This window comes from Aplysia californica, unplaced genomic scaffold (assembly GCF_000002075.1).
Source record: "Aplysia californica isolate F4 #8 unplaced genomic scaffold, AplCal3.0 scaffold01196, whole genome shotgun sequence".
Taxonomy (NCBI): Eukaryota; Metazoa; Mollusca; class Gastropoda; order Aplysiida; family Aplysiidae; genus Aplysia; species Aplysia californica.
In genome coordinates, this window is record NW_004798466.1 from 42237 (window position 1) to 55128 (window position 12892).

A 12892-nucleotide genomic window follows, 5' to 3' on the forward strand; every position below is an offset into this window, starting at 1 on the left:
GAAACCAGATGACCCTCACCTCCTTCAAACACACATATCTCGACTTCTATTCAACATAGATGGATATTATTTTCACCTAAAACAAGGAGAGTGGACAGGCCCTAAGATGATACCATCAACTCCCTTAGCCCAAAAATTGACAAGAGCCTGATTCCACCGCGTCGTGCCCCAATTTATTCCCAAACACACAGAAAGGAAGCAACATCAGCACAAACCTGTTCAAGTACAAGTTCTAAAAAGGTCTTAAGTCAATGCAGCTCAACTAAGCCACAAACAGTTGTGTGCGAGACAACTAGATATCTAGTTTCCGGAACATTCCTCCCAGGCCAGCCATCCCAGCGTCTGCATTCTTTTTCTCCTTCTGGTCCTTGTCCAGGCTCATGTTGAGAAACCCAAACTTGTTGTCCTCCTCGAAACTGCTGTCAGATGCCAGGAAGGCATCCATGAATTTCTGCAACAACAGAGTATGATGAGTATCAAATAAAACAGTCCTGGTCACATACATCTCTGCAACAACAGAGTATATTATATTATAAGTATCAAATAAAACAGTCCTGGTCACATACATCTCTGCAACAACAGAGTATATTATATCATAAGTATCAAATAAAACATTCCTGGTCACATACATCTCTGCAACAACAGAGTATATTATATTATAAGTATCAAATAAAACAGTCCTGGTCACATACATTCCTGCCAACTTCCTACAACTATTTCTCCCGTATCATCCTAAATCTGTACCAGTAAAAGAGAAAAAAGATTGGTTTTAGTAAGCGAACTTGCAACACAAACAGGTCATTTATGTAAATATATATATTTTATATGTAAAGATTAAAAGTGTTAACTTACTAAAGAGTATTATACAAAAAAAGGAGGAGAGATAAGGACAATAGACGGTTGAGGTTTATGGGAAAGGAGCAAACCACACCAGAGCACCTGCCAATCACCCACGAAAAAAGATTTTAAGATCTTTCAACGCCCAAATCAACACAATTTACACCATCTAGGAGGAAGAAAAAGAAGAAAGAGAAGGAGGAGAAAGAGGAGGAGGAGAAACAAGAAGAAAAAGAAGAGGAAGTAGAAGAAGTAAAAAAAAAGGGACGAGGAGAAAGAAGAAGAGGAAGAAGAGAAAAAAAAGTAGGAGGTTGAGGAGAAAGAAGAAAAAGAAAGAGGAGGAGACGAAGACGAGCCACCAACTAGCCCACCATCACAGAGGCACTGACCTTGTTGCTGTACGGTGCCAGTTTTCCCCCCAGATCCGTTGGCAGGAAGTCTGGGCTGATGGACGCATGCAGCATGTCCCGTTTCTCTCCGTTAAAATGGATCTTAAAAAAACAATATGGACTATCATCATTTATCATAACAATATTTGATTATATACTCTCTAACATATTTAACTTCACACATTTCAAGAGCGTGTAGCTGAAAAAACTACACATCCAATTGCTTTGGAATTTTTACAGATGTCATGCAAGCTCATTGCCGTTTGTCAACTGTACTCACTAGGGTGCACTGGTCAATCGTTTTGTCTGACGATGTCATTAATAGGGTTTCTATATTTTGTCAAATACTTTGAAAATGTGTGGGTAACTTTGAAAACAAAACTACAAATGCAAAACTAGACTCCTTCAAATTTTTTCGCCACATAAAAAAGTGGCTTCTCTTTATCGATTCACCATGCTTCGGCTAAATGAATCAGAAATAAATCACTTCACTGAAATGCTTCAGGTGGGCACTCTATTTTCATTAGTTGCGAGAAGGTTCAATGTGAACAGACACACTGTGTATGCCACACTGGATCACATGGCAACGATAGGCTCCCAAAAGGACAGACCCAAACGAGTAGGACGCAGAAAGACAAAACGGAGGGTGGACGCATTCATCCTAACACAACTCTTGAGAAATCAATTTCAACCAGCAAACAAAGACCCAGGATGAGTCGAATAGACTTAGAAATAACAGTTTGATCTTTGTCATGACTGTTCTTTTTCGTTTGAAAAAGGGGAACCTTAGTGCTAGGGGCCTAGTTTGTGGCATAAAACTGCAGCCCCATCGCATTCAGCACAGACTTCACAGGGCACAGTGTCGTGGGTGATGGGCACGTCGTATTTGGAATATGTACATTTTTTCAGATGAGTCTCAATTTCAACTGGAAAGGCACGGTGTCCGAGCCAGAATCTACAGAAGACCAAACCAAAATTTTCATCCCAGCTTGCTTCAGACAAGCAAATAATTTCCGTGGAGATTGTGTCATGGTGTGAGCTGGAATCAGTCATGTTTGCGAGACCAGGTTTGTGTCTCTATTCGTGGGAGCATAACAGCTAAAAGCTAAATCAGTAATCAAAAGTTCTGGAGCCCAAAGTACTTTTCTTTCAAAATCAAGCCCAAGGACAATCATGCATGATAATGCACCTGCTCATAAAGCTGCTGTGACAAATCAATATCTCAAAACTAACAACATTCCTCCCCTGCACCCATGACCAGCACATTCACTAAAAATCTCAATCCAATGGAGCACTTGCCGTACATTTTAGACCGCGCCATTTGTGCCAGCCCACGCCTGCCCCTGGTCTCTTGCTCAGTTAGAACAAGCTTTAATTCAAGAGTGAAACATCATCCCTCAATAACAAAACATCCCTCGATTCATCCCGCCCATGCGTCGACTATGTGAACATGTGAACAATGCTATATGTCATCACACGCAACTGAAAGCTGTTACTTCTCAGTTAGACCCCCCGACAACTATAAATTCAAAATTGCAGATTTAAAACATTCTGAACTTTGCATTCCAAGTGTTTCCCTAGCTGTAAAATGAATGCACTGTCTTATCTGAAATTTTCAGACCAATTTGATAAGCATTAATCAAGATATTGCCTTTAATATGAGATTTGAAGTTTAAAATGTTAAAGAGTATAAATGGACTATCATGAAAATTTTTTTTTTTAAAATAGGGACAATTATCACGACAATCTTTTTTAAAAACACAGACTAATAATCACAATAAAATTAGAAGAAAAAAAAAACTGGTCACCCACCCACCACTGCTAGAAGAATAAAAATAAGGAGAGAAGGAAAAAGAAGAACAATGATAAGAAAAAGAAGAAAGAAAAAAAGAAAAAAGAAGAAGAAGGAGAAAAATAAAAATAAAGAGGGAAAGAAAGATGAAGGAGAGAAAGTCGACAATGCAACAAAACGCAAAAGCAAAATGAGCAATCTACACATGTCCTGACAACAAAATCATTTTCTTAGACACACACAATTCTATTTTTAGCTCTGTTCCTTTAGAGGTTCAAAAGGAACCTAAAGTGAAACAGAGCAGCCTCTCTGTAACGATATCGCCGCGACCATAAAAAAAATGTCGTTATAGAGAGTTGCCGCTATAGAAAGGCAACCAAAATTATTACTAATGATATATACGAGAAAAATCGGGACTTGGGAACCATGTCGCTATACAGAGGAAGTCATTATATCGAAGGGCATTTTAGAGAGGCTGCACTGTTGTTCTTATTTTCTTATCAGCATTGTTTGCTCTCCGACTGATTGTGAAACATTTCCTTTCCCTGACACCTCACCATGACAGCTCTTTATTGGAAAAAAAATAATGATAAAAAAATTAAAATTCTCTAAACGAAGAATTATAGGCTAAATATAAATAAAGTTTCCTTCATCACGGTCCAAAGGTCAAGACAAAAAAGTAAAACCTGATGCATGTGGACAAAATAAGTTACTTCTCCGGTGTTGGCCCTACCGACAAAGATATATTCAATATAGATTGGGTCTGTACAACTTATCAAAGTGAAATTATAAAAGACATGTTTAACTTGAAGAAAATGGCATCAGTTAAAAATCTACAAATTTGAAGCGTGTGCTGATTTTCAACCAACATCTCCATTCCCAGATTGTGAGAAGTAACACATTTTGTCAGCAGGCCTTCCAATCATTTGTCTTCACTCACCCTCTTCACCAGTTTTTCCTTCATGAACTGCTTCATGATGGAGAAAATGATGTCAAAGAAAGTCGGTTCATTCACGTAGTCCAATCTCTTCAGCCTCAGAGGGACCACATCCTGAAAGTGAAAGCACAAACTTTCCTGAAGAGAAGTACACAGCTTTATTCTTAGTCACTCCAATATAGGGACATCACACGAGAGAGACATACAGAGAGACACACCTAGAGAGACATACAGAGAGACACACCTAGAGAGACATACAGAGAGACACACCTAGAGAGACATACAGAGAGACACACCTAGAGAGACATACAGAGAGACACACCTAGAGAGACATACAGAGAGACGTACAGAGAGACACAGTGAGTCATACACAGAGACACAGTGAGTCATACAGAGAGACACAGTGATTCATACAGAGAGACACAGTGAGTCATACAGAGAGACATGCAAGGCTTTCCTCTCAAACACTACACTACAATACAGGGACATCACAGGACAGACATACAGAGAGACATACAGAGAGACGTACAGAGAGACGTACAGAGACACATACAGAGAGACGTACAGAGAGACGTACAGAGAGACATACAGAGAGACACACCTAGAGAGACGTACAGAGAGACACACCTAGAGAGACATACAGAGAGACGTACAGAGACACATACAGAGAGACGTACAGAGAGACACACCTAGAGAGACATACAGAGAGACACACATAGAGACATACAAGGCTTTCCTTTCAAACATTACGACACAGGGACACCGCTGGCAGGTTGAGAAAATCCCCGGTACCTGAACCTTAGAGTTTGTGTCCACCCACCGGAGAGACACGACCAGATTTGAGCAAACTTGGGGCCCTGTGTGTCCTTACATTGATGTGTTGAGAAATTAATTTTTTAAAGTATTTGAGCAAAATCCTTTTAATTTATAACTATAACTAATAAATAACTTACCATTCTACACTTCATAAAATCCTGCTTCTGATAATAGTTTCAGGTCTTTTTTAACAAAACAGCTTAAAATGGTCTGCAACCTTAGACGGGTTTCCTCACAGCCTCGCACATACCAAGGTCGTTGGACTTTGAGTGAAGAGAAGTACATCGACACAATAATAGTCATTTGGTGTCGAGAAAAAGTAAAACAGATGGAAAAAATAACACTGTAAAGAGAAACATCCCTACAATAAAACCAATTTTAGTGCAGGGAAAAAGTAAGGTGGATACACAGAAATGAGAGAGCAAAGAGAAGCACAAAAACACAAGAAGAGTCATTTTGCGCTGGGAAAGAGCAAGACAGACAATTAAGACAGACATAAACAACAGAGAGAAGGAAAAGAAGTGAGAATCATCAGCGGCACCCTCCTACCACCCACACAGGTCAACAAAGGAAGAGACAAAACTATTTACCTGCAGAATGTGCAAGGTCTTCTTGGCAAATGACGGATTGATGTTGGACGCATGTTTCCAAGTCAAGTCGGACAGGTTGTTGATAACATGCACACCGTGGACCTGTGCCTCTTCATCCTGGGGTTGTTTGGTCAGTTTTGTTTTAGTATGAGTTTTACTGCATGTGCAGAACAATTAGGTCATATAAAAGCCCAAGATTAAAAATATTACTAGAGCGTAACAAAGAAAGAAAAGAAGGAGGAGAGATGAAGACGATAGATATTTGAAAGGAAAGAAGGAGCAAACTACACCAGAGCACCTGTCAACCATCCACATTTGCTTGTTTATTTCTTTGTTTATTTGAGTAAAGAAAAGCATAATAAGGAAACAATAATGGTAATTTAGTGCAAGGAAAAAGACAGACAGACAGACAGACAGACAGACAGACAGACAGACAGACAGACAGACAGACAGGAACAACAGAGGGAAAGGAAAGAAATAGGACCTACCAATGGCAACCAGCCACACACACAGGCAAAAACAAAAGAGGGAAGGAAAAGAAACAGACACACACATACACATGAACATCTATTCACACATACCTCTCACACATCCTCCCTTTCAAACATAATATAATATATATTAAAGAAGCTTACACTCACAAACGAACCCACTGTCACACAGATATTAACCAACAGTTATAGTAAAGAATAATAATGTTAGCTACTTTAATAGGCCCTACTTACATAATCTAATAGTAATCAAATGGTATTCACATAGTATATACTTTAAACGTCATAGAAATACAGTCGAACTTGCTCTAACAGCCACCTGTATAAGACAATCACCTGTACAAACGGACAGTTTCCATTTCCCTCATCCATTTTTTTCTTTTACATCATATTGACCATTATTCCCCACATGGGAATCAAACTCAAGTCTTCTATCATGTGACGACAAAGCGCCTAACCACTTCACCAGAGGCAACGTTGTCTTGCTGTTTCTCTTTATCTTTGTATTTTTGTCTCACACTCTCTCTTTCTTTCCCTCTCCCAATCTCTCACTCTATGTGTCACTCTTTCTCTCTGTATCTGTTAATATATATATATAACACACATACAAACATACATAAGCGTGTGATGTGTGTATTGTATATATATATATATGTACGAGTGTCTGCATGGGTGGGTGGGAGGAAGGAAAGAGCAAGCCACTTCAAAGTACCCGCCAACCACTCATGCACACATGACAAGAAGCTGCGTACTCACGCGGGCAAGGTAACACAGCAGGAGGTAAAACGCCTTGGGCATGTCTGTCATCGGGTAGCGGTCGGGGTCCCATCGTGCTGGACGTAGACAGCAGATCAGTGAGACGGGACAAATGAAAGTACTAAGTGGTGTGGTGACCAACTTTACAATGGAACTTCCCTTACAAAAACCGATTATTTGAATGATAAAAAATGGAAATTATTTGAAAAAGTTCTTCATTTTGTGTGTGTGTGTGTGTGCGTGTGTGTGTGTGTGTGTGTGTGTGTGTGTGTGTGTGTGTGTGTGTGTGTGCATGTGCATGCGCATGTGTGATTGTGTGCACGCACACATGCGTGCTTGCTTGCATATATATCTGAGTGTGTTCGTGTGAATGCGTGTTTGTGTGTGTTTGTATGAGAAAGTTATTGAAAGAGAGAGGGTGAGAGAGAATGAGAGAGGGTGAGAGAGAATGAGAGAGGGTGAGAGAGAGAGAGAGAGAGAGAGAGAGAGAGAGAGAGAGAGAGAGAGAGAGAAAGAGAATATCAAATGTCTATTTTGTGTCACAGAAGCTGGGGAAATCACAATGTCAAGTTCTGACCTTGGAGTATCAATCAAGTCTATCTCATCACTTGTAATTTTGTGTAAATATCATCCCCTGATACCTTATGTTACTATCATCAAACTATATATCAAATCTGTTACCTGATGTTTCCATCATCATACTAGATATCAAATCTGCTACCTTATGTCACTGTTATCATCAAACTAGATACCAAATCTGTTACTTAATGTCACTGCTATCACAATCATCAACAAGCTATATCATCCTCTGTTGTCTTATGTTACTATTATCAAACCAAATATCAAATCTGTTACCACATGTTAATGTCATCAAACCAGATATCATCTCCTGTTACTACTATCATCAAACCAGATATCATCTCCTGTTACTACTATCATCAAACCAGATATCATCTCCTGTTACTACTCTGATCAAACCAGATATCATCAAACTAGATATCATCTCCTGTTAAAACTATCAGCAAACCAGATATCATCTCCTGTTACTACTATCATCAAACTAGATATCATCTCCTGTTACCTTATGTTACTATCATCAAACCAGATATCATCCCCTGTTACCTTAAGTTACTATCATCAAACTAGACTGACCAGAAGGATGGTCAAGAGCTAATAAGGGCAAGCACAGGACCTCACCTGGACGCAGAACCATAACGCGACATCCGTTGTTGTCTGGATGCTCCAAAATTTCCACCACACCGTCCTCGATAACGTGCTTGATGCGAGACGGCTTCAGGTCGCCGAAGAACTCGATGTCTTTCCTCACCTCATAGTGGTTCTTCACCAGCTGGTACGAGCGCTCCTGGTCAAACTTACGAGCCCGCAGGAACGACAGAAGAAAAGGGAGGTCAGTCCGGGTCTTCAGACCTGGGAGAAACAAAGAAAAATCTTAAAGGAAAGAAAAAAAAAGGACACTTTTCTTTCTCTTCCATAAAATTTGGTTTACAATGCGTTAGTTATATTCAAAGCTCAGAGGCAGGGATTGGGTTGTGGTCGATGATGTGCTCGGAGAGTACACAACAGTGAAGGCAACATTGGGTAGAGAATGTCGCAACTGGCCACTTGGAGCTACAAACGCTGAAATTGAAACCCTCATAGAAGAGCATAGTGAACATGGAGATGCTGTGATCTTCACGGATGGATCAGTCAACAGAGGAGTCAAATCGGGCTGGGCCTTCAGTGTCAGAGTTGATGGGGTAGTAGTGAAAGAGCAAAGTGGAGCAATTGCAGTGACAACATCAAGTATGTGTATGGAGATAAAAGCCATAAGTGAAGCTCTACACTGGATCAAGAACACAAGCCATCAGCGAGCAGTAATCATTACTGACTCAATGAGCACACTACAGAAGGTACAGAAAGGGATGCTGTATGTGGACTGGAAGGCTATGATCAGGGAAACAGCCTGGAAAGAGTGGCCTGGATATTCTGCCCGGGTCATGCGGGGGGTAACCCGCAACGAGAGAGCAGACAAGCTGGCTGGAGAAGCAAAAGTGGGAGGGAATTTGATACTGGACCCACCAACCGTCCTAACCGCTGTAAGGGAAAATTTGAGGAAGAAGAGGGCGGATAGCGGTTCCCATACTCTAGAGAGATTGAAGCAGAAGGGGATCCAAAGAGGAGAGGGGAAACACAGCCATCTGTGCGGACCAGTCCGACGGATCTCCAACCAGATCATGAAGGAGACTATAAGTAGACAGACTCTGGGATGGATCCTGAAGAGGGGGGGAGAGCAGAGATGGACACATTCTGACTGCAGTGACCCCAACACAGTGGACAAGTAAGTAAGTAAGTAAAGCTCAGAGATGCTACAAAGGGGAAAAAATGTCAGACATTGTGGTGAAATCAGGTGCTCGTCAAAATAATAAATCAAAGAATTTGGCATTTTCTAATCGTAGGCTATTCTTTTTTCATGTTCATGTTTTGGCTCAACACCTTTTATGTACATTTAAAACACATTCTGAGTAGGTTTTACTGAAAAAAATATTAAAGGCATGCAAAAAATTTAAACACCTAATCTTAAGAAGTCAGTAAACTTTGGTGGCCATTTTCTCCCTGATTTTACCTCTGACACAAGACGACCCCCACCTCCTTCAACTGCAAATATCTCGACTTCTAATAAAGATAGAAGGAATTTTTGTTCCATCAACAGCAAGACAAATGTTTAAGCATTAAGATGATAACAATTACTCTATATATATATATATATATGTCCAAAAATTTACGAGCATCTGATTCCATCTCTTAGTGACACAAATGATGCAGAGAGAAAGAGAGAGAGAGAGAGAGAGAGAGAGAGAGAGAGAGAGAGAGAGAGTGTGTGTGTGTGTGAGAGCGTGAGTGTGTGTGTATGTCTGTGTGGTGTGTGTTTCTTATGATAGAGAGAGGGGGGAGTTGTGTGTGTGTGTGTGTGTGTGTGTGTGTGTGTGTGTGTGTGTGTGTGTGTGGTGTGTTTGAGAGAGAGTATGTTTATGTATGAGAGACAGAGAGCCAGTAGTGAGAGCCTCACCTGGTATTTTCCCGACTCTGGTCCTCAAGTTCTTCACCTCCACCAACCGGGTGCTCGGGTCCTCTTTCAGCTCCTTCTTGGCTTTGTCCTCAACGTCCGCTGAGAGGGAACACTTGTAGTCCGAGTCCTGGATCGCCGCACCGGCCATGTCGGGGATGTCTCTGTCCAGCGGAGGAGGTGGGGTCACTTTTCACACAAACGTTAAGAGTTTAGTCTACTAAGATTTTTACGGCAATTGCAAGGCAAATAGGTCATTATGAGAGAGGCTGAAGATTAGAGGGGTTGCTCTAGAAGTGAGTAACACAAAAGAAAGGAAGGAGGAGAGATACGGACAATACATGTTTCATAAGAAAGAAAAATCAAACCACACTAGAGATTGGATGCTATGTTGTCAGATTCAAAATTCAAAATTTAAAAAATGTTGGGCAATCTTCCAGATCTGGATGTTTCGTCCACATCTCTGCTGGACTTGGGTAATAGGGTAAGGGTTAGGGTGACAGTGACGGTAAGGGAAGGGTTACCCTTACTCAATCCTAACCCTATACCTTGTTCATAACCCAGATCCAGCAATTGTGAATATAAAACTTGCAGATCGGGAGGAATTCCCCGGTAGTGCACCGTCAGTTCCCAGTAAGGCAGAAGATGAAGAGACAGACCAGCTAGAGGTAAAATTACTTGCTCAGAAAATTCAACCTGATCTGTAACAGGGAAAGACTAGGATTTAATGAGTTTTGAGCCATTCAGTCATTGTCAGGTGTGCCAGGATTATACCATCATTTTGTATGTCCAATGACTATTCGTAGGTGTGCATCCATGTTGTGTTGTTGCATGTGTGTGTGTGTGTGTGTTAAAGAGAGACGCAGAAAGAGAGAGGGTAGGAGGAGGGGGGGGGGGCAGAATGTTGATGAGTCCATGACCATGCATGTGTGTCAATATTGTCAAGTAGGCCTATATATTAATGAAATCTACCACGCCTCAGCAACTTTCTCCATTAAGAGATCATTAAAATCTTATATCCACAAATTTAGAGCGTCAGAGTCCAGGAACGAGTGGAGATCCACAACTCGCGATATTTATCTTTGACTTTGAGCAACCTGGCCGACTGGCACATAAAGGAAGGAGAGTGGAGAACAGGGATGAGGTAGCCTACCAAAGTCAAAGTCAAAGTTACGAAGAAATCAACCCAGCTGCGTGCCCAGTTATTAGTTATCAACATCAAGAAGCATGTGGATTTTTTTTTTTCACCTTCCTCTTTGACTTTCAGTTACCTGAGTGGCTACTTTCGAACAAGCCCGACACAACTAGCCTAACCCAAAAGTCTGAGTGTCTGAGCAAGGTTAGAGTCAACCTTTATTAACCTTTAACATTGCCCAACCCACGACTTTCTCTTTCACTTCCTCATCCGCCCAACGTTAGGCTTTTGGCAGTTGTCTGCAGTTTGCCACTTACAGCCAGCGCTTATTGTAGTTTGTTTTGGGCTCTGCTGATGGAGAGTTCAACATACAACATCGTCCTTTCTGTGTTCACAACACAATAAATCGTTTGTGAATCAATCATTAACGTTGTCAGCCGTTATTGTTGCATGTAAGGCTATCGAAATAAGCAATCAAAGCAGAAAAATGATTGTTTTGTTTGTTTTTTTGTGTTCCACTGAAACATGAAATGAAAAACAATGTTTGAATAAAAAAAACAATGTTTGACAATTTTAAAAAGAATTGACACTAGCTTTCCGTTCGTCTACTGACATAACTTATAACCACCGGCCACCAATAAATTTATGAACCCAAACTACACGAGCATGGTACAGCCCAACCCCTGCGACGACTAGTTCCGACAAGTACCAGATGTCACCCCCATATCTACCCCTCTCGTTTAGACACAAAATGTAATAAACATTCTAGGATTTCTCTCCCCTCCCCCACTCCTCCCCCGAATGCCTGACCCGTGCCTGTGCCAATCTTTCACCATCTACACATTACATGTAGTCTGCCCCCATCAAGTGACCGATACCTTAGGAGTGATGGCCTACGTGTGCCGTCACATCGGAGGGCTGCCCAGTTTGTCATAATTACAGCACTTTAAAACTGCAGTCGTAACTTCTGTTTTTTATTCTCCACGTTGAAAATGGTGGTGTTCAGATAGTCCTTCTAAACTCTAAAATGACAATTCAGCTTGTGTTGTTCAATATTTTTTCCTTTTTTGTATGCAAATCAAAGCAAATTTCTGTAAAGTTTCAACAGTTAATGTTCTTTCGTTAAGAATAATTTGAAAAAAAAATTCAGTTTATACAATCAATTAATCATTCATTTACTCTTTTTGAGAGTGTCAAGGATAACTTCATTCATGCAGGGCACAGTCTAGGCGGAGTCCAGTGTGGCCGTGGGCCTGGCATGCTTCCATAGAATCAGGCTGGCGCTATGGTAAGAATTATACAATTACGGGGTGCCCACTACGGATGGGATCGGCGAATCGGGCCGATCACCCGACTCGGTCGCCTCAAAAACAAACGTGTTTCTTTTCAGTTTCAGGCAAACCTCAACCTGGTTTGAATAAAAAAATAATAATTGCTCTCTTGAACTGGGCTCGGAATCTCTTGGGTTTTTTTCCACCTGCATGGTAGGAACAGTACTTGTAGAGGTCGGGTACGTGCCGTTTAATTCAAATGTCTTGGAAGCTGCATTTAGTTACCACAAAGAACACAATCGGCCGAGAATACTAAGAAGTTATAGTAGGCTAATGCAATGCTGACAGGAATCACAGAAGCAGATAGAAAAACAGAAAGTTCATGTAGTGAGCACAATAGGCTATAAATCCTTTCACACCCATAATGTCTACTCCGGAACTTTGAACCGGGAGGCTATTAAGCTACATTACTCACAAACTACTTTGCCTCCCCCGCCTCTCTCTCTCTCTCTCTCTCTCTCTCTCTCTCTCTCTCTCTCTCTCTCTCTCGCCTTTCCCTCCCTCCCTTCCTCTCGCTCTGTGTGTTTTCCACTCATTCTCTTTCTCTCTCTATGTCTTTTTAAAAAAGTTTTCTTTTTTAGATTTGAGTGTTAAAAAGCACACCAGCATAGTGACCACCCTTGAACACAGGAGAAGGTGTGACAAATAGAAAGAGAGTGAGTAAGAGAGATAAAGAGAGGGATAGATAGATAGATAGATAGACAGACAGACAGACAGACAGACAGACAGACAGACAGACAGACAGACAGACAGA

At 41.0% G+C, this 12892-nt stretch overlaps 1 protein-coding gene across 4 annotated transcripts; it reads right to left on the minus strand.

The window, feature by feature from the left end:
• Positions 1–11107, minus strand: LOC101845059 (alpha-tocopherol transfer protein-like). 4 transcript variants are annotated; one of them, XM_013090261.2, is made up of 8 exons: positions 10921–11107; positions 9676–9836; positions 7806–8036; positions 6609–6685; positions 5362–5478; positions 3959–4069; positions 1227–1328; positions 1–451 (listed from the first exon to the last, which is right to left on the minus strand). In XM_013090261.2, the coding sequence occupies exons 2-8, from the start codon at positions 9821–9823 to the stop codon at positions 293–295; spliced, it is 945 nt and encodes a 314-aa protein (XP_012945715.1). In that variant the 5' UTR covers positions 9824–9836; positions 10921–11107; the 3' UTR covers positions 1–292. The 4 variants fall into 4 exon arrangements, with proteins under 4 accessions (XP_012945715.1, XP_012945714.1, XP_012945712.1 ...); XM_013090260.2 differs by having other exon boundaries at positions 10944–11106; XM_013090258.2 differs by having other exon boundaries at positions 9676–9861; positions 10944–11106.
• Between the last annotated feature and the right edge of the window lie 1785 nt (positions 11108–12892).

Excerpts from the sequence above, each read along its gene's own strand:
- LOC101845059 (XM_013090261.2), bottom strand. The coding sequence starts at position 9,823 with ATGGCCGGTGCGGCGATCCAGGACTCGGACTACAAGTGTTCCCTCTCA. Across the intron at positions 5,479-6,608 it reads TGCTGTGTTACCTTGCCCGC|GATGAAGAGGCACAGGTCCA; the intron begins GTGAGTACGCAG and ends AAACAACCCCAG. Across the intron at positions 4,070-5,361 it reads AGACCTTGCACATTCTGCAG|GATGTGGTCCCTCTGAGGCT; the intron begins GTAAATAGTTTT and ends TTTCACTTTCAG.